Source organism: Phoenix dactylifera, chromosome 5 (genome assembly GCF_051530095.1).
Source record: "Phoenix dactylifera cultivar Ajwa chromosome 5, Ajwa_hap1_PhDact_Kaust_v1.1, whole genome shotgun sequence".
NCBI classification, from domain to species: domain Eukaryota; kingdom Viridiplantae; phylum Streptophyta; class Magnoliopsida; order Arecales; family Arecaceae; genus Phoenix; species Phoenix dactylifera.
Window position 1 is genome coordinate 2,719,229 of NC_143194.1, and position 20,317 is coordinate 2,739,545.

The window sequence follows — 20,317 nt, forward strand, 5'->3', positions numbered from 1 at the left end:
GCATTCATGAAAGGAAAAATAAGATGGCTCGGAGAGTCACAGCATCATCATTTCAGCCGCATCAGCTAAGGAACTTCTTGGAATTATGAATTATGAATCTGGCATTGTTTGGGATATCAAGGATTAGACCCCTAGAAATGAATCTAAAATTACTTCCTAACTTTTTCAGCTTTATCATCCTTCCCTATCAGCATCTGTGTCATTTTTTTTTGTAGAAACTATCAAGATAATTCATGTATTCAAAAATAAAAAACGTATACATTGAAGCTTTAGGATAGCATAAAACTTGCTCATACGAATGTCATGTAAGGTATCTTCAAGCGAGGTTAAAGATACAAGGAAGAAGAAAGACAGAGAACCTTGTTAGATAGGGTTACAGTTTGTTAGGAATTTAAGTACACTGCTGCCACTGGAGAGGCCCAGTGCAATTACTCACTAGATAAGCCAGGACATGCTTCACTATAGGAAAAGCTGAGTATGCCGACATATATATGCCGATACTAGATAGAAGCGTCGGTAATTTTGGCTCCGATACTAAAATTTACCGGTCTGATCACCATCATTCCATGATTAAACTACTTAGGCTAACACAGCTATGTTGAAATAGCCTTGCATTGCGATCCTTTTGAATTTTGAGACTAGTCCCTATGAAATTCTTTTTTGGATTTCTGAGCGCGCGCGCGCGCGCACGCGCGCGCACACACACACACACACATATATATATATATATATATATATATATATATATATATATATATATATATATATATATATATATATATATATATATAGATAGATAGATAGGTATGTGCATACAAGCATACATATATGAGTTAGTTTTGATTTTGATATACAAGGCTCCACATTTTGAAGTGGAGGTGTTGTCGGGGCGTTGGTGGCGCTCAACCTCAAGCAGCAGCGTCGAGAGGAATCTATACTCTTATGATTAAGATAGTGCTCAAACATAAGGACATAGGAGAGCAATACAAGGAGATCACTTTTAAGATAGAAAAGGGTAATTTCATTACTAAAGTATGAAGAAAATGACCATCCACTCATCCATTAGAGCTACATTAACCCAATAATCTTTTATAAAGGAATATAGCATTATCTGAGTTGATTCAGGATAGGAATAAGGGGAGGTTTAATATACAATATTGGCAACTTGTTGGTAACAATATACAAAAAAAAAAGGAGGCTGAAACCAAACCCTCGTAAGTCTCCTCTTGAAATGTCGGATATTCTCTTTCCTTTTGCCTTAGTAATATAGAAAAAAGGTCTTTCTCTTCACTATTATGATTGTGGAGACTAACAGTTTATTTCTCTCCTAGCAATGCCAATCCAAAAGTATCAACATCCTAGGCTTAAATCAGATATATTTGGCAGCCTTTTCTCAGTGCTTCCTTCTTGGAATATTTTATTGAAACAGAACAACCTCATGAGCCTTAAACCCCATGCCAAACAAAGAGGTACCTCTTTAGCAAAAAAAACAAAGAGGTACCAAAAAGCCAAACAATCCCTTTTCATTTTCTTTTCTAAACAAGACAATAATAAACAACCAGCCCTTGTTAGATCCTGTTAGTGCACACTAAAAGTTCTCATCAGGATCACAGGATGCTAACTTGGCAACCCACCACCTGACGACACTCGGTATCACGCCGATTAATTCCTTTGAGTCGTAAGAGGGGACCTTTTCATGTACACGAGAGGAGGGGCAGCTTTACGGCTTTAACGGTAGATGTAGATGGTGCATCTTAACATCAATACCCAAGTAAATAGTTCCGCTGCAATTTTATTTTTTTTTTGGTAAATCGGCATCTCACTATATATTGCAAGTATACTCTGAGGCATCAAAATACAAAATACGGGCTAGGCCCTGCAGAATGAGGGTGTCGCCCTCCCATAAAGAGGTCCCGGTATGATGTGTTGCAAAAGAAGCGACCCAGTCCGCCATACTGTTCGCCTCGCATAATATATGTGTGACTCCAAATGAGTCGAGGTCCTCCAAGAGGTAACCAATATCCCAGACAAGTGGGCGTAGTTCTAACCTAGTACCACTCTTGATCCAATCAACTACTGTAGTCGAATCACCCTCCAACCACTGTAACATGGCGAACAACTTTACAGGTAACTTCCTAGCAGGACTCTCAGATCTCTGATAGCATAACAACAGAGAACTCTAGATAGGCCTGAGAGTGAGAAAATCAATAGAGATAAAAGTTAATAAATCAACACTGAAAAGGACACAATCAGCTTTGGTTTCATGGAACCTCTAATCTCCTATTGGGTTCTGAAAATTCCAAACGGAACTCTGAGCAATGCAAATAGAAGTAAACAGGAGAAAGAGAAAAAGTGACAAAAAAAAAAAAAAACAGAAGATGCATGAATCTATCTCCACCATGTTCGGGAAGGACAGGGTTTGTATCTTTCGCAGCGAGTCCACCGTCACATTATGCAACGGTGGCTTTGAGATCTATGCAGATGGATGATAGAAGAGTTTTGGAGTACTTTGAGACCTGTTGCATGATCCAATAGATGGTATCATGAAAGAAAGATCAATCGTTATTTTGCGTGAAGACAGCAACCCGAACCTGTTCAGAAAAAATGTACAAAATAAGGTCAGAACATCAATTATTGTAAACAATTTTTAAGATTCAAGAACGGCCTAAATTGCAAAAGACAATTTATTCTCAAAAAGGTTGTACAAGGTACTAGTGTTAGCACAATGGCTCTAACTGAGAATATGTGCAGCATTTGAACCCATCATGGCTCAACAAATGCTGGTTAGTATGATTTTTGCAGCGGCACAATATATCTGCCAGATATATATATATATATATATATATATATATATATATATATGGTGACAGTGCATGCCAATCGTTAGATCATTTTGGCAATCTCAGCAAAACATGATTGGAGTTCAATCTCCTGCGCGACTACGTGATCTATTTATTCACGGCATGCAACAGATGATTCAATTTGCTGTAAATTGTACCAATCCCCTCGTGAGATTTGAGAGTATGGATCTTTTCAAGCGGTTGAGGAACTTGATGGTCTGGTTTCGCAATCATGATTGCCCATGAATTGAGCATCTGTCATGGTAGAGAAAGGCACACATATCATATAGGAGAGCAGTTCCTGCAATATAGTCCCATATATCATATTCATCCCCTAACATGTGAATACAGGATATGGATGAGAGAACCCACAGCAGTGGAAAGACAGGATGTAAGAGTGTTATCTCACGCGAATGTCCAATGTCTTGGGTAAAAAAATCAGGACAAGCATGACTGCATGAGGCTTGGCCTCTGTTCCTTTTTATTCTTATTTGTGTAGTCTTCTTTCCGGTGATGTAGTTAGCTGTGCTCATGCAAGATGAGTCTAAACAGCTAATGTACAAAAAAATAATAATATACCCGAGTGGCGATAGTGTTACCTTATTACTACCCATGGACTACTAATAAATTTCTAATAAATTTATTAGAACCAAGTGTTTCTAATAAATTCCACCTGAGTCCCGACCGACTGAAAGCAGCCAAAGCCCATGACATGCGTGTAAGAAGATAAAAACGGAGGCAAATATGAATAAAGGTACCCCCTGGGTTAAACCGAAACATGACGGTTCCAGTCATGTCGCGTTCTATCCCAAAAAAACGAGAGCCAGTAAAATGATTTATAAGAAGATTTTTTTTTATTTCAATACTCGGAAGGAATTTATTAATGGAAACAAATGGAAACATGGAAGGAATTTATTAACGGAAAAGAAAAGGCCAAAATGAAACAACAAAAAAAGATGGATATTCTGGCAGAATTATTCTAATTTTTCCGAGAATTACCCTAACTATTTCACAAAAGAGTGAGATTTAGTGGATCGTTTGGAGTCTGAACTCTTACCTCTTGGCGGTGCGGGCTTTGCCGACGCCTTCAACGAGGCAGCGATGAAAAGCAGCTCTCGGAGCGGGTGAGCGAGCGGCGGCGACCGCCATCGTCATCGTCGTCGTCGTCATCCTTCCCGCGGGGACTGGCGGGAGTCGACCGGAGAGCCCTCGGAGAGTCGAGGCTCCGTCGGAGGAGGTGGCGCATGGCGGCGATGAGATCCTCCGCCGGATTGGCCGGCGGAGACGCCGACCGGAAGTCCCGTGAAAAGCTCATGTGACGGTGGAGCGCCTCCTCCGTGGAAATCCGCCGCCCGGCGCGGCAGATCTCTTCCTTGACGGCCTCGCTGCAGAGGCCGCAGACCCACCGCCCGCTGTACCTCTCCCGCACCCGCGCGATGTACGCCGGCGTGCACTCCTCCGTCAGCCCGCAGCACTCGCACTTTGCGAACTCCACCTCGATCTGCCCCCCGCCCTTCCCCTCCGTCGCTGCCGTCATCGCCACCGCGTCGCCGCCGCCGCTCCGCACCTTCGCCGACATATCCTCGGATACGAAAAAAACAAATAAAGCCCCAAATCAGAACAGATCCCTATTTAATAGCCTATCTCTCCGCCCCGATTCTTCCGGGAAACGGGCACCGACACCGACGGGCGGCTATTCAGTGTCCTAATCCCTGACGATTCAGGTAAAGGAGGAGTCTTTCTCGCGATTGGGCTACCTCTCCTTCTCCCAGACGATGAAGCTATCCTTCTCTTCTCCGATCAGCACCGCCGCCGCCGCCGCCCGATCCTTCTCGAGACCAGCGTCTCCGGCGAGAGACATCTCAGGATCCAAAGCCCCCTCTCTCTCTTTATCGATCTCTCTCACCGACTCAGTATAGGAGTCTCCGAATCTTCTCTTTCTTTCTTTGGGGTGTCTCCGAATCTGCCCTCGCTCCCTCCCCCCCTCTCTCTCTCTCTCTCGCCCACGAGAAGGAGCTCCAAGCGGTTTTTGTTCGTCGGAATGAGAGGAAGGAGGGGAGGGGCATTTATTGCCTTTTCGTAACGTAGCGATGGTGGGGCCCGCACTAATGATTGGTTACCCGGGGTGGGGCCGGATGTTGATTCTGCCAGCTGTCATCCACTGGTGCAACCCCTGCCCCTCTCCCATGTTTCCAGACTCGCCCGGTTGGGCTGGCCTGGTGCGGCAGAACAGCGGGGCATGGAAAGAAGCGAGTGGTCGATGGAAACGTGTTCATATGCTGTGACCGGGCTGATTTAAAATTTTTCTTGGGTATTCATGTGGGACAAAACCATGTACGCATATTCGTTCGGTGAGAAAGTGCTCGTGAACTTCATTTTTCTGAAAAGCTGTGATTTTTTTTTTTTCTTTTTTGTTGTTGTTTTGTGGTGAGATCACTGAGATGTAGTTATGGTTGTAATTGAAAAAGGCCCTGCAAGGGGACTTCACAGCAGTAAATGCTAGAGTTTTCTTATTTTCAAAATCGCATATTTTTATTTTTCTTCATTAGAAATAATTTTATGTTAAAATTTTGACTGATTATTTTTTTAAACCGTTTTTGTTTTTATTAATACACTATCCTGAGGCTGCTTCATAAGAGGAAGTTCATTAAAGTAGATAATGATTTGGAGGAGCCAAAGAGATACCTTGTTTTCTCTTTCTTCTTTTTTTTTTCTTTTTATCTTTTTAGAAGAAAGTTTATAATTTTAACCGGTTGCATTTTTTGACAAAAAATCGGGTATCTTTCCTTTTACTTCTACATTTCCACATACAACAATATTTTTTTTTTTCATTTTTACAACCATTCTCATTCTTTTACAGATTAGCAAGCGTATGGATATCGGTATACTATACTTGAGGTGCAACTTAAGGTGTAGGAAATATGGGCCTTTTATTTTAGTAATAATATTTTCACAAAACCATATGCATAGTGGAAAAATAATTATCTTTAATAAAGCACCCTGAGTGATATATTTAGCCCAAATTAATTTCTAATTTTGTAGGGTTTTTTTAAGCTCGATATGTGAAATTCCCTAACAGGTAAATGGAGTGACAGACTGGATGACTTCTTATATAGTTGGTTGATCATGGTGGCTCAATGCTATAGAAATCTTCTCGACTTTACCTACTTATTTTTAGGACATCATAGTAACCGATGCGAGTGGCTGCATATATTAAGGCTTTGTAAAGTAGCTGGTCCAACAAAATACCAAAAAAAAAAAGAGGCAAGATTGTGTGGAGCACATGGATGAGTTTTCCATAGGAACTTCTTATACGGTTTTCCGTTATATACATATGTACCACCCTATACAAATAACATGCATCAATTTTTGCCTTTTTACAGGTGTGAGAACTCTCAAAAGGATAGTAGCATGAAACATGTGTCTTGCTTTGTAGGGATTTAAATCAAGACAAATAATATTCAAAAAATCACTTTGTAAGTTTCAATTAGAGAGAATGTGCAACACTAATTGACATATTTAATTAGTTCTCTTATAATTTGCAAAAGAGTACTTGAATCATTTATAAGAAACCTTTACATCCTAGAGTTCACGCCAGTGCAAACAGGTGTAGGAAAGGGGTAGGAAAATTATCTTTGAACTAACATAAATCAGATTTATGATTTATTTCATAAATCATAGCCACTTTGTCTTTGCATAAGCTTCTTTTTTCGATCCCTTACAGTTCAGAAGAAATTAAAAAAGAGTTTAGATGCTGTTTCTTCTGAATTTCCAGAAGTTATTAGTAATTAAAGCTAGCCCAAAGACACCAAAGTCAAGGTCAGCAACATGCTAATACAAAATCTCCCAATGCTTCTGCTCTTCATGCAGAAAGCACGTCCCATATTCTCCTTGTGGGGATACCAACTTTTCCTGCCCTTGAAAACTAACTAGTAGTAGATTTCTCTGATTTGAGAACGGTATCTCACATGATACCTTACCAGAAAGCAACAAACTTGGCCTCTCCCAAGTCCTTTTCGGCATGCAGCAGGGATAGGAAGCAAAGACGTACCCAAACGCGAAGCCTTGTCGAGTAGTGATTGATACCTTGCCGAGAACTGATGCACTGAAAAGCCCCCGTGAGCTTCGCAGTGAGCTCTGATAGGAGGTGCATGTGCCTGTGCGCTGCGAGCCATATGACATGTTGGGCCATGAAAGACGTCCGAGAGTGTGTGGTCGCTATCAACCGTCTCAGAACTGAATGTATGTGTCACGCCCCGAACCCAACATCCAAATCGATTACTTAATTTAACCGCATATTGTTCAGAGCAAAGTTTTAAAAAATATGCAAGATCTAAAATTTTATTATAACCTCAATATTATTGAACAATAATAATCTCAGTTCATAATAATTAATAAAATTGGTACAATTACAAAATTTAATTATATAATCAGTATCAGCGACGATCTATCTGCTCATTCTTTTATCCGTGATTTCAATTGTAGCCAAGTACCAGGCAGCCTGTAATTCTGAAAGAAAAAAAAAAAAAGTAGTGTGAGCTTTACAACCTAGTAAGAGTGCCCATATATCCATACTAATACAATAATATAAGTTTGAAAATAGCAAAAAATTGTTACTGAAATCACAAGCCGACTATCAAAAATACTTGAATAATAGTATATACATGTATATCAAATATCAATAGAAATCTAACTACTCAAGAGTAATATATCATACGATATCTCAAAAATCTTCAATAGTGTTTTCAAATAACTTTTCATCCCGTTCTTTTTTTAACTCAATATGGATTCAAGATCAATTATCTTTTCGATTTTGGGCCAAATCCCAGTCACATTTTTCACCCGTGATGGAGCAATCAAAAGGTGTCACATTTTCCGCCTGTGATGGGCAATCAATAGTGTCACATTTCTAGCCTGTGATGGGACAATCAATGATAACGAGATTAGCCTAGAGTCCTTCTCCATTCAATCAAGTTCACAGCCATACACTGGTTATTTTTATTTTCAGTGTTAAACTAACTATGGTCACGCTTTCCGCCTATGACGGGGCAATCGATAAGTATCACATTTTCGGCTTATGACGGGATAATCGATAAGTATCATATTTTTTGCCCGTGACGGGGCAATCAAAATAACATTGTTAGTTCAGAGCATCACATCTATTAGTCCAAATATGCAATTGTAAATAATACTCATATATGCATCCATCATACTATCAATTATAAGCATACATGATTAGAATAAGGTTTAATACAGAAACCAACATAAAAGAATTCTTACATGTTACTCGGTAGTCGGTAGCATATCATACATACGTGTACAAAATATCTATAATCAAGCAAGCGAGTGTGTAAGGATTTTTACCTCTTTGTTGACAACCCAAACAAACTAATCACCTGCCCATATTGCGATCTACGGACTGGGGTGTGCGGAACTCTCCTCGACGTTCTTTTTTTCTAAAGATTGTTCTCCAACAGAATCATATCAACATCAAAAATAATCCGAGGTATCAGACAACCCAAAACCTCCTACTAATCTACTAAAGGTCCACCATCATGTAGTAACCTAGAACTACCCACTAGCTCTTTAACCAAGAATTTCTTCGAATCAATTAGAGAGAGAAAATACCGAGATAGAGAGAGAAGTTACTCCGAAAATCCGAGACCCCTCTTACGGTCGCATAATGCCGACTTGGAACCCTTCCTACAGCTGCATAACGCCGACCCAAGATCAATACCAGCTCGAAGCTTCAAGTCGCACAATACTAGCTAAGACTTCTCTAAGGGTCAACTAGACTTCACAAAGTACCTAGATCCGCCATTGGTCCACTAAAACATGTAGAGAGAAAAAGAGTAACAATAGAAAGAGCAAGAAAGAGAAGAGCTAGAGTGAGAAGAGAGAAAATAAGGAAAAAAGAAGAAGAGAGCTATGAGGCCCTCTCTCCTTCCCTCTCTCTCTCTCTTTCTCAAAATAGAGGTAAGCCCTCGATGGCGGTCGTGGTCGGCAAACCCCAGCAGGCAGCAGCCGATGACCCACGACAATGTCGGTAGCATGCCACGCCCGACGATGACCATCGAAATGGAAGAAAGAGATATCAAAACAGGGGAGATTTTGCTCATGATTAATTTGGCGATTCATCGGCTAGATTCAAGGGAAAGAATGGGGGTTGCAGTGGTGCCTGGGGTCAAGGGCCCCACGGTTGGCCGATGGCGACTGGCGACCGGTAGCACTAACAGTGGTTTCTAACCCTGGCGGTCAAAACCTTAGCCATAGCCCTCTGCCACTATGAGGAATTGGAGGAAGGCCCCGGCGACGAGCGTTGACAACGGATAAAAATCAAAGAGAAAAAAGCTTGGGCTTCTAAAAATAGGGAAAAATAGGGCTTCCCTTCTTGGCCAAATTACGGCAACCACCGGCCGGTCATCGTGGCTCCAAAGAATCCAGAGAAAGGGAGAGAGGGTAGCTCAAGGGAGGCTGGATCTTTACCTAGTTTTTCGGTGAGGAAAACAACTCCGATGGGGTGAGAGAGAGGACTCAAAAAGTCTCTAAATAGACTCAGCCGTAACCGGAATCCGACCTGGAGTCCGATTCCATCCTGCGAGATCGGAAGGAAGATGTCTCCCATCGGGAGTCCTCTTCTCCCCAAGCACTTAAGCGGCATGTGCCGATTTCTCTCTCTCCTTTTTTTTGTTCTTGAGCCAAACTTAGCTGGGTCGGTCAAATGGACTAGGTCCAATTCACTTAAAGGCTCAAGTTTTATAGTATACAAGTCCTGAAGCAAAAGAACCATGGATTAGAAAGATGCTGATTTATAAAATTATTTACTGGTAGCATTGATGGTTTTGTGTCCAAGTCTTATCTTTATTAGAAGTATATAGTGAAGGGCCATCTCCTATCGTCTAATGTATTATCTAGAAAACTCGTAATAACCCCCGTGCAGTAGTATCTCCTAGTCCATATAAATCATAAGCCACATCCTTTGATACCATTTGTACCTAAGATTTATCAGTATAGCTAATATGGGACTAAACGCCCATCCATACGGATCCTCACATAACTTTTTTACAAAAAAAAAACAAAAATCATAATTAAAAATAAGAATGGTAAAATCAAAATTTTATCCCTCAAATTTAGCATATTATATTATGTATATTGATTGTTTTTTTTTAGAGGAGATGCAGATGCTGAACATTACATGATCAAAGAGCATGCTTGTTCCGTTAGAGAAGCTAGTAATAGTCATTATCACATATAACAAAAAGTTAACTTTGTAAGAAAATTTACTTTATCTCTCCCTAGCCAAATGGTTGATTGAACAAGTAAACATTTACAAAGGGAATATCAAATTCATCAAAAAAGTTCCCTTTAATTTCTACATCATCTTTTTAATATCCCGGGTTGCATTAAAGAAGTCAAAAGAATGTAATTGACCATAGCCCAACATGCCGCTGTTCTCCCATGCAAGCTTGAGTAGTATTGGTCTACTGACCATCTTGACCGGCAATATATGGTTCACCTAAATTGAGATGTGAGGCTTGTCATTTATGCATGCAATGTTCAAAAATTAATAAGAAAAAAAATGGTAGAATAATACATTGAATGCCATCTGTCTGAAAAGAAAAGGCATGAAGTGGAGCAAGTTGCAGACTGTGCCAAGAAAGCTTCATTGCAACAACAATCGTGTGGATGACATTAGGATGCTTGGAAGTCTAAAAAAGATAATCTGTACGTAGGGTAATGGTTGATTAGAATTATACAAGAAGCAATCTTAAAAGTTACAGGAATTGTCTAAATTCTAAAAATATCAGTACGTATATCTCGTAGTAAGAATATCACGAATCCATGGAACCGTTGGAATTCAAATATGTTATTACTTATTAGTTATTTACTCTTTTATTTATTTATTTTTGGACTTATGAGGGAGGGGTTTCCAATTTCCTTCAAATTGATTGAGATAATAAATGAAAAAGTAGGAGAGATAAGCCTTGATCTCAGCTCACTATTACCCAACCCTTTGTTGAATTAGAGAGCGCTCACGGTTGTCTTATTTTGATCCAACCGTGCCTTGCTTAGTAATGCTCCAAATAGCCTTTTTCTGATGAATTATTTTGCAACTTTCTTTTTCTTGGTAAGCAGTTCTTTTGCAACATTTTTGCTGTTGAATTAGAGTAGCTTATGCTCATTGGTCATGTCTCATGTGGTTTGTGGCTCATTTGGCATCTAATTATGATCTTAAAAAGGATGGAGAAGGGCACTATTTTCTTTAGCTCTCATTTAGGACTAGTTTGATACGAAGAAAGAGAAGAGGAGATAAGTGTGGTCTTTAAAAAAAATAAAAAAATATTTTATATTTGATTGAAGTTTTTCAAAAAATAAAATAGAAATATATTTTTTTAAAAAAATAAGATTTTAATATTTTATGAGATATAAAAATCTATATGGAATATGAAAAGTCTAATTTTCATCAATGGAATATTGAGATTATTTTTTCCCAAAAATACTTTTAATTTTTTTAAATAAAATAGGATAAGATTTGTTTCTTTTATTAAAGATATAGTAGATATTTTATATAATTTTTACTGAAAAAATAGATACTCAACTAAATATAATTTATTTTTTAAAAAAATATATTATTTTTTAATAACAAATCAATTTTAAAGATTATTTTTTATATATTATATATTTAGGTATTCCTTTTTTTTAAAACAAAAACTATTTTCATGAAAAATAAAAAGTTTTTGTGAACCAAGCGAATTCTTAATAGGCCAGCTATGTAAAGGCAAGACCTGTCCCTATTGCGAAGGACGTGGTGTGACGTGCCGGGAGACACCGTCCCCACATTTAGCCGGAGTTGCCCTTGGAGGACTACATCCGTAAATAATGACAATTTGACGGTGCCGATTCTTGCTTTGCTCAAACTCTAGATGATAAGCTCACATGCTTTGCATGCCTTCTTATTTCCAAAATCACGTAAGTGTAAAGTAGGGCCCATCATTACAACTTTGGATTTTTATTGCACCAAATAAGATGTGGTGGTCTGACCTCCATCTTATTATCAAAGGTGACTAATTTCCACAAGTCGATTTAAGGCTAGATGTCTTCGAAAGCGACCGTGACACAACACTTATTGTTTCATGTGTTTTTGTGAGCATGTTTGGCCGAAAAAGTTAAAAAAAAACAAATGGTTCCCATTCCAACTATTTAATTTTTATTTTAATTTTATTTGATATTTAAATTTTGATTTCTGTCACGAACCAAATATGCATTAGTGTTTGTTGGTTTAGAAAAAGAAAAGGATCTTGTCCACTATCCCAACTGGTTCTTTTTTATTTAAGGAGCTAATTGGGTTCACAACTACCACCCTGACTTTAAATATTATGCATGTAGCAAGAGCATCTCCATAAAATGAGTATCATATCTCTCAACTAGATTTGGTCTCAGTTCATATCGATTTTGATTCTGCTAACCTCTGAGGTGATAAATTACATCATGTTGAAATGGATGGTTCCTCATTGATATGTGGTTTATGGAGCTTAAGGATTACCAGTTCAAATGTCGAGACAATTCCAGCAAGGGTCGTCTAAAAACAGTACTATGTGTCAAGTCAATCATGCCTTGATTATAGTGTTGATGGTTCCCTATCCTTACCATTTCCACTCATTATTATTTTCACTAAAAAAAAATTGTGAGATTCTGGTCTGAATACAGCTGAACTTATCCATCCAAGAGAAATCTCAGAGATGTGGTGGGAATTTATTCAACCACAATTAAAAAGACATGTTAATAGCCCCCATACGTCCCTCTATTATTACTCACATTAATTTAAATCATGAATCATTGTTCCAATTCAAAAATAGAACTCTATCTCATGATGCAAATCAGGCCAAAGCTTTGAGCCATAGTCGATTTATTTAAAATTCAGGTTAAAAAATCTTACCTACCCTAAATAAAGAACTCTTAACTCGAACCGGAATGAAATAAGGGCAAGTTAGATTTTTTTTTTTTTTTTTTTTTGGTTGGGTCAAACTTTTGCCACTTGTAACTTTAAGATGCCATTTGTCATCATCTTTATGTTCTTTTTATTCCCATTTTTATGTTTAAAATATAAATATGTTTGGTGTAGTTAATTACTTTGTAAAAATAAAAATAATGATGGTAATAGAAATGGTAGTACCTATAGCAAAGATACACAACGGTGATATGTTAGAGATGACGATGATGGTAGCAGTGCGACTGCAGAGGCAATGGCAATGGTGGTATCAATAATGCTAATGATGACAAGGGCATCAACGATATGACAAAAGTGATGACAATGGCAACAATTGTGATGGAGAGATATAGACAACAATAGCAATAATAGCAATAGTAGTGATGGTGGAGGCATCAATAATACACGATGACTGTGGCAGTATCGATGGCGATGAGGGTAGCAATGGCAGCGATAATGAATGCTGCAGTATTAGTGGTAGAGACGGTGATGGTGGTGGAGACAACAATTTTGATAGTATTGATAGAAAAAACATTAGTTTTTTTTTTGAAAATATTGAAAGTAAAAAGTTTCTTTTATTTTTCTGAAAATACTGCAAGTGATTTTGAGAAATAGAAAATAAAAACAATACATATCAAATATGTTTTCTGTCTCAATTTCTGCATTTTATTTCAAGAGAAAACAAGACATAAAAAGCTATGCCAAACTAGCTCCAACTTTTGCATGGATTGACGCCTTGGCCCAACAAATGTAAATTTAATCCATATGTCATTCAACTTTGGCTGGGTTGATCAGTACTGAAGACATAATAAGAATCATGTTAAGTGGACTAAGCTTTGTTTGTCGTCTAGATATCTCCCATCAGTTGGACCATCTGAAACATCCAAAGATCACTTCATGCTGTTCTTAAATCCAATTCAGTCCTCAACTCACTGCCGAGTGGATTCACGTACATGTCCCATAATGTTTTAACAGGCCTGCAACATCAAAGAGAATGCTAAAATGGCACATTCAGTAGATGCCCTCTACTGGAGTTAGTTTTATGTAGTAGATCAAGCTAAATAACCTGTAAGAATATCTAAAGAATATTTCCATAAGAAAGTGAGAAGAATATCTGAGCCATTTGATTTTAAAGGATCTCGTCCTGAAAGAAAGGTTGCACAAAAAAATATGAAAAATGATACCAAATATAGATTGAAAAAAGTTTGTTGCTTGTTTTAAGGTCTTCAAAATCTCAAATCAACACAGTTCACAAAACCATAATGTGGTAACATGAACCAATATTATTAAACTCCCAAAGCCATGCAATGCTCAAGGTGTGCAAGAATGATGTTTACAATGAACCCTTCGATGCATCCTAACAATGTATCCTTAACTCCAACCAAAGAAAACAATATAAAGTAACAAGCGATCAATTTAAATCCAGACCATGTCCAATACTCTTGTAGATTTCACAAAGCATTCCAGCTCGAGCGACGGAATTATGAAAAAAGATGGGCCTGTTGCCTGAAGGTTTACCACTTTAATTTCTTTATCAACAAGGAAATTGAGATATAGACTTAGCATAACAACCCAGGACCTTATCCAAAATGACATACTTATATTTCCTTGTAATATGGACTTAATATTCAACAACTTTATTTATATATTTTCTTGTACATATTTCTAACTATTTATTTCTTATTTTTACCATAATCATCTTTCCACGTTCTCTATCAATTGTTGTGAATTACCATGTCCCAAACTGCACTTCAAAATTCCTCTCTGGATCAAACTATTATGTAGTGAGAGCACCACTGTACAAAAGCATCTATGCGTCATCCACCGTTCAATAGTTCTAGGAGAAAGGCCTTTAGTTATTCCATTCTTAGATATAGTAAATCTGAGATAGAAGCTAAGCGCTCAACTGCATCTGCTAAGCCTTGGAATTAGTTGATACCGTATTTACATTGAGATGTGTTTGATCACAAAAATAAAATAAAATAAGATAAAAAACCATGGCAAATTAACTGTTCCCCCTGGAAAACTACATTTCCATTTGTTTGGATTGTAAGACAACTAAACTTCTGGCAAATACTTCCGCAGAGTTCAAGAAAACTATTTGTTTTTTTCTAGATCCTCATTCACCGTTGATGCATGAAAAGTGTTCGGGGAATACAGTTTTCCCCCGGTAATATAGTAACCCCGCCACCGGAAAGCCACACGATCGCCGACCCCGGACGACTGAGGTCGGCGTCCGACCTCAGAACCTCCGACCTGGAGAACTCCCGACCTCGAAGATCTGTCCTCATCGACCACCTACTACGGCCGTACCACCTCAGAGGTCCGGCCGAGGGCCATGTCCTGCCGCTGCCCCGGCATTTATTACGCATGACCTCTGCAAATCTCCGGCTTACTCAACAATCAATGCGCACCGCCGGCTTACTCAACAATTAATGTGCACCGCCGGCTTACTCAACAATTAATGCGCATGGCTCTTGTTGTCTACGGACTCATGGCTCTCCACGGCAGATCAGCTCAGCGAAGTCCAATCAACCGTGATAAGTCTCTGACCTCGGCCTCACCTCCGACACCAACGCAATAATTCACCCGATTGCGTGCCGGCTCAGGTCGTACGACGACCTCATTCTCGACATAAACGCCATAATTCGCCCGACCGATTCGCCAGTCCAAGCAACATGCCGAGCCATACAACGGCCTCGCCCCATCACATCACAGGTACACCAACCCCCCTATAAAAGGGAACCCTTGCCTCTCAGGTAGGGGGGTGGGACACTGAAAACTCAAAATACACTGCCTTCTTCCTCCTTTTGGCATTAATTGCCCTTCTCTGACTTAAGCATCGGAGGGCCGGCGCCGGAAGACCCGGCCACCGGCTTTTTTGCAGGCACCCCGACGGAGGACGCCGCCCGTCGACGGACAGCCGCTCCACCGCCGCTCCCCCTCCTCGACCGACGATCGCCCCCGGGTCCAATTTCCAGCAACAAAAAGTAAAAAATTCCAAGCAAAACGTTCCACTTGCCCTCTCCTCATTGTTTCCAGCCAACCCCTTCCCTCCAACTTCTGAATATTTTCAGAGGAATATGAAACCACGCAAACCAAAATTCAACATGTCTCCACCCAGCTTATTGCTATACACTGAGATACATATGGTTTCAGTTCAGAACATGTACGAGAGGAGAGAAATACCAAAAAAAAAGGGAAAAAAAATCCTTTGTCAGCATCCTATTCCATCAGACTTAAAAGCGTGAAACTTTGTTTTGCACCAGTTGCACGACATGTTTATGGGTGAAGGTGGAGAAAAGGCTTTTCCTTTTTTCTATTTTCTTTTCTTTCTTTCCTCCTAGTAGACCCCCTCTTCTCGGAGACTTACACATTCAGTTGTATTTCAAAAAGGGTGCCCTAAAAGGTTCTACTACTTGTAAATAATAATTATATTCTCAACCATTCATGACATGCACTCTTTAGTTGACTGATAGGGTAAGGGTTGCTAGCTACCAAAAAGGGTCAAAGGGAATCGCAACAATTCAAAGAAAGGGGACAAAATGTTTTGGATAAACAATCGACAAGAATAAAAAGAACAATGCCCAACTAAGGAGGAAGAATCATACAAAGCATGTAAATGTTCTGTTCATAAGGTTTAATTGAAGATTTACGTAACTATTAACATCTCACAACAAGCAGTTGTAGAAAACATTATCAACATTAGCCCAATGGTGCATGTGGGTGCATATTTTGCGCAATAATGTAATATCATTCATACACATGTAAATGAATAAAATTAGAAAAAAAAGCAGAACTTTCAATAAAATTGATGTACCATTCCTTTGGGCTTCCCGCCTTGGGAATCTGTAAAAAACTAGAGCAACTTCTTTACTTTTCTTTTTGGCCATTTTATCCATTTTGTAAAAGAGTTCTATTGCTCTTTTGTGCTTTTCTTTCTTACAAATCCTTTATAAATAGTCTTTGTAAGCGCTCTTTTTAATAATACATCTTAAAAACAATTAATGTTTTCATAAGATATGCCATGTTGCTGCTAATTCATACATCTGAACCTGATGTACATGTTTCATGGGATTATAGAATAGAATTAGCATAGATATGGCATTATATGGTCCAATTATAATTATAATAGGAAAAAGAAATGGCATAATATGCCATATAGGAAAACGAAAAGCACTCCTCTTCTTTTCATTCCTCTCAAACAATCTTCATCGAATGATCAGACTTCATCAAACTTTGCTGGATCTATTTCGTCGTGATTCTCTTCTAATTTGCTCTCTTCTGCATGTACATGGAGGCCTTTCTTTTTAATCTTTCCAGCCATTTTCACCTTCTCTACAAGAATGGAGTCAGAGATCGGGAGTACATTTTTTGGGCACATTAACTTATCAGTATTTGGGACTTTGCATGAAGACAAAAAAAGATCAAACTCACTAATCTTAATTTTTCTTCCAATATTTGCTTCTTCAAACTCTGCAAAGTCATCAATATTGCTCTTTGCTTTGGAATCATTGGCCACTATCCTGCAAGCGAACAAAAGTAATGTGCATATTTAGTGAATGAGTGCGGTTTAAAAAAAAGTAAAGAATAAAAATACAAATGAAATCAAAAAGTAATCCAGCTAACTCAACAGTCATAACCACAACAATTAGAACCATTTCATAGTTTGACATATTTTTTACAACTGTAGCAAGCACAACAATTTTCTGAAATAAAATGCATCCACAATGAGGGTGCCAACTAGTTCAGTTGGTCAAGTCACTAGGGATTGAGTACCAGTGACCTGGGCCCTTTGGCAAGGCTTCCTCCTATCCGAGCACAACAATTTTCTGAAATAAAATGCATCCACAATGAGGGTGCCAACTAGTTCAATTGGCCAAGTCACTAGGGATTGAGTACCAGTGACCTGGGCTCTTTGGCAAGGCTTCCTCCTATTCTATTTCATAAAAATAAAAGCAAAAAAGAAAAAAAAAAGAATACATAATATCTATACAAGAAATCTACAATGCTCAAAGAGCAGGAAGATGCAATCAGGTGTTAAAGCTATGATATGACAGTTATAAAGATGATAGAAGTGTTTGTATCTACAAGTTATTTAAAAAATTGATAACAAAAACTATTGGTATCAGCATCTGGGAAAAAGAATGGGAGAAACTTTTTTTTGTTTGGAGTGGTTATGGAAGCAAAATGTTCAGCAAAACCATTGGTGCGATTTTTCTTTTATGGTCTACCTTGGCCTTCATGCATACATCTAACGGCAGCTCAGATGCCCTAAGTATATAAAATAGTCGGTCTTTAAACTTAATCTTTACTTCGAGAGAGCTTTTCTCTACGCCATAGTCTATAAGCAAGCATATCTTTATTGTACCTAAAATCACCTATATTTGCATCTCAATAAACGCAAGCTTTACATGAATAAATCAATGCAATAAACATACTGAAAGGAAGTATTCTCCTGATTACTACTTGTTCAAGAAACCCCCATAGAATCATGTCAAAAGCTTTTATGTGCTTTTGGGTTTTGGAATCAACTAAATTTGAGCTTTGTTATTTGTTTTATACTGGGTGAAGTTGTCTGAAATTCAGGGCCAGGGTTGCAATATTTAAGTCGCGCAATATTTTGAAAGATATTAAGTATTTTATTTCTTTTGCGATTTTTCAGCTTTGGAAGAGCCCTTAGAGTTCTCCTGGGAGACATATGGAGATAAAACTAAAATTATACAGCCAGCTTTCTCATTCGTGGCATCTCATAAAATATCGATACTAAGTATTATTATTAACTTTTTTTTTTATTAAGTTACATTTGATCTAGAATATTAAGATTCCAACGATTTTGAGTTGAGTTCAAGTCCGAATATACCCTGGCTATTTCATTTGGCTGGACTTGATTGTACCATACCCAAAAAGATTCTGCTATGACATGACGTGACGAACAGTTTTACAGGTAACTTTCTGGCAGGACTCCCGCATCTATAAAAGCACATCTTATGTTTCATGGGACCTTTTGTCTCCCACTGGGTCCCCCATGCTTTCTGAAAATTCCAAATGAACTCTGAGCAATGCAAACAAAAGAAAACTGGGAGAAGGGGGAAAAGGCAAAAGAAGGACAGAAGATGCAAGGAGTCTACCTCCGCCGAGTTCAGAAAAAGGGTAGCAAGACACAGTCACAATGCCAATTACTGTAAGCTTTTTTATGATTTAATGAAGCCTTTTTTTTTGTTAAAAAAAGCACAGCCCAAGTTGCACTTGCACACGATAAATTCCTGTCAAAAAAGTTGCAAACTATAATTGTTTTTGTACCATCTCTGCAGCAGAGGATATGTGCAGCTTGTAAACCCATCAATGGCTCAACAAGTCAGCACGGTTCAGTTCAAGCAAATGCTGGTTGGTATGATTTTTGCAGCGGCCCAATACATCTCACTGTGACTTAAACCTTTCCACTTTCCGGACATGGTGCAGTGAATATGCCGATCGGTAGATCATTTTGGCAGTCTTAGTAAAACTTGACTGCGGTCCAATTTGACGCTTTACAAAACCCAATGTAACAATTATTTTTTTTGCATAACCTGGTAATCTATTTATTTATGGCATCCAATAAATGGTTCAATTTGTTGTAAATTGCAACGGTAACTTTTTGCTACAATTAAGGTGAGAATTGGGAGTTTGGATTCGCTTCGATTGTCCGGAGGGGAAAGATGGGTGATAAGCAAGCTATACAACAAGCGTTGGATTAGCAAGCAATATGATTGATCAAAGGATGATAATAAAAGTAGCATGGTTCAGATGTCTTGATCTTTAAAGACTTTCGCTATTATCACACTATCTGTTCGGAAGAAGGATAGAAGAAGATAGGATATAGCCAGGGCTACAATCAAAATACTCTACTGATACTCCTGTTGGTGAATAAAAGTTTTATTGGTAAAGTAAAAGAAAGAAGTTTAAAGATAAGATAAAGATAAAAATGAATAAAAATCCTAGTAGTAAGCTAAAAGCAAGAAATTTAAAAGTAAGATAAATACAAAAATAAATTAAAAAATAAGTTGATTCATTGATTAGCGAAAGATTTCTTGTTTCAATAATATAATATAATATTTATAAGTGGCCTCTGCAGATTGTTGGGATAGGTGTTACCACTTAACTGTTGATACTTGTTCTCATTGGTTTGCACCACATGAGTCATTATTGTCGTGCATTATAGTTATCTTCCGTCCACTACTCCTATATTCCAAGTAGTTGTACCACTTGTTTTATGTTTTAGATAGTGGTAAGCTTAAGGATGTCAACAAGGATGGATACTCAAATATTTTATCCGTCCTCGAATTGAACGTGACTATTTTAGTCAAAATTAAATAGGGATGGTTTTGGTGATGAGTTTAAACATTTAAAACCGTTCGATTTCAATTTCAATTTTTTTTGGGATTCCCCAACCTGAAATCGAACCCGAAATCAAACACACCTGATATTTAATACCTTTTATATTTAGTGT

General features: G+C 38.3%; 1 protein-coding gene across 1 annotated transcript; it reads right to left on the bottom strand.

Moving 5' to 3' along the window:
- Positions 1-1,790: 1,790 nt before the first annotated feature.
- On the bottom strand, positions 1,791-4,889 carry LOC103709340 (uncharacterized). The gene is made up of 2 exons (XM_008794640.5): positions 3,898-4,889; positions 1,791-2,591 (listed from the first exon to the last, which is right to left on the bottom strand). The coding sequence occupies exon 1, from the start codon at positions 4,417-4,419 to the stop codon at positions 3,928-3,930; it is 492 nt and encodes a 163-aa protein (XP_008792862.1). The 5' UTR covers positions 4,420-4,889; the 3' UTR covers positions 1,791-2,591; positions 3,898-3,927.
- Positions 4,890-20,317: the final 15,428 nt, after the last annotated feature.

What these genes read in the sequence shown, in the direction of transcription:
- LOC103709340 (XM_008794640.5), bottom strand. Translation starts at nt 4,419, where the DNA reads ATGTCGGCGAAGGTGCGGAGCGGCGGCGGCGACGCGGTGGCGATGACG.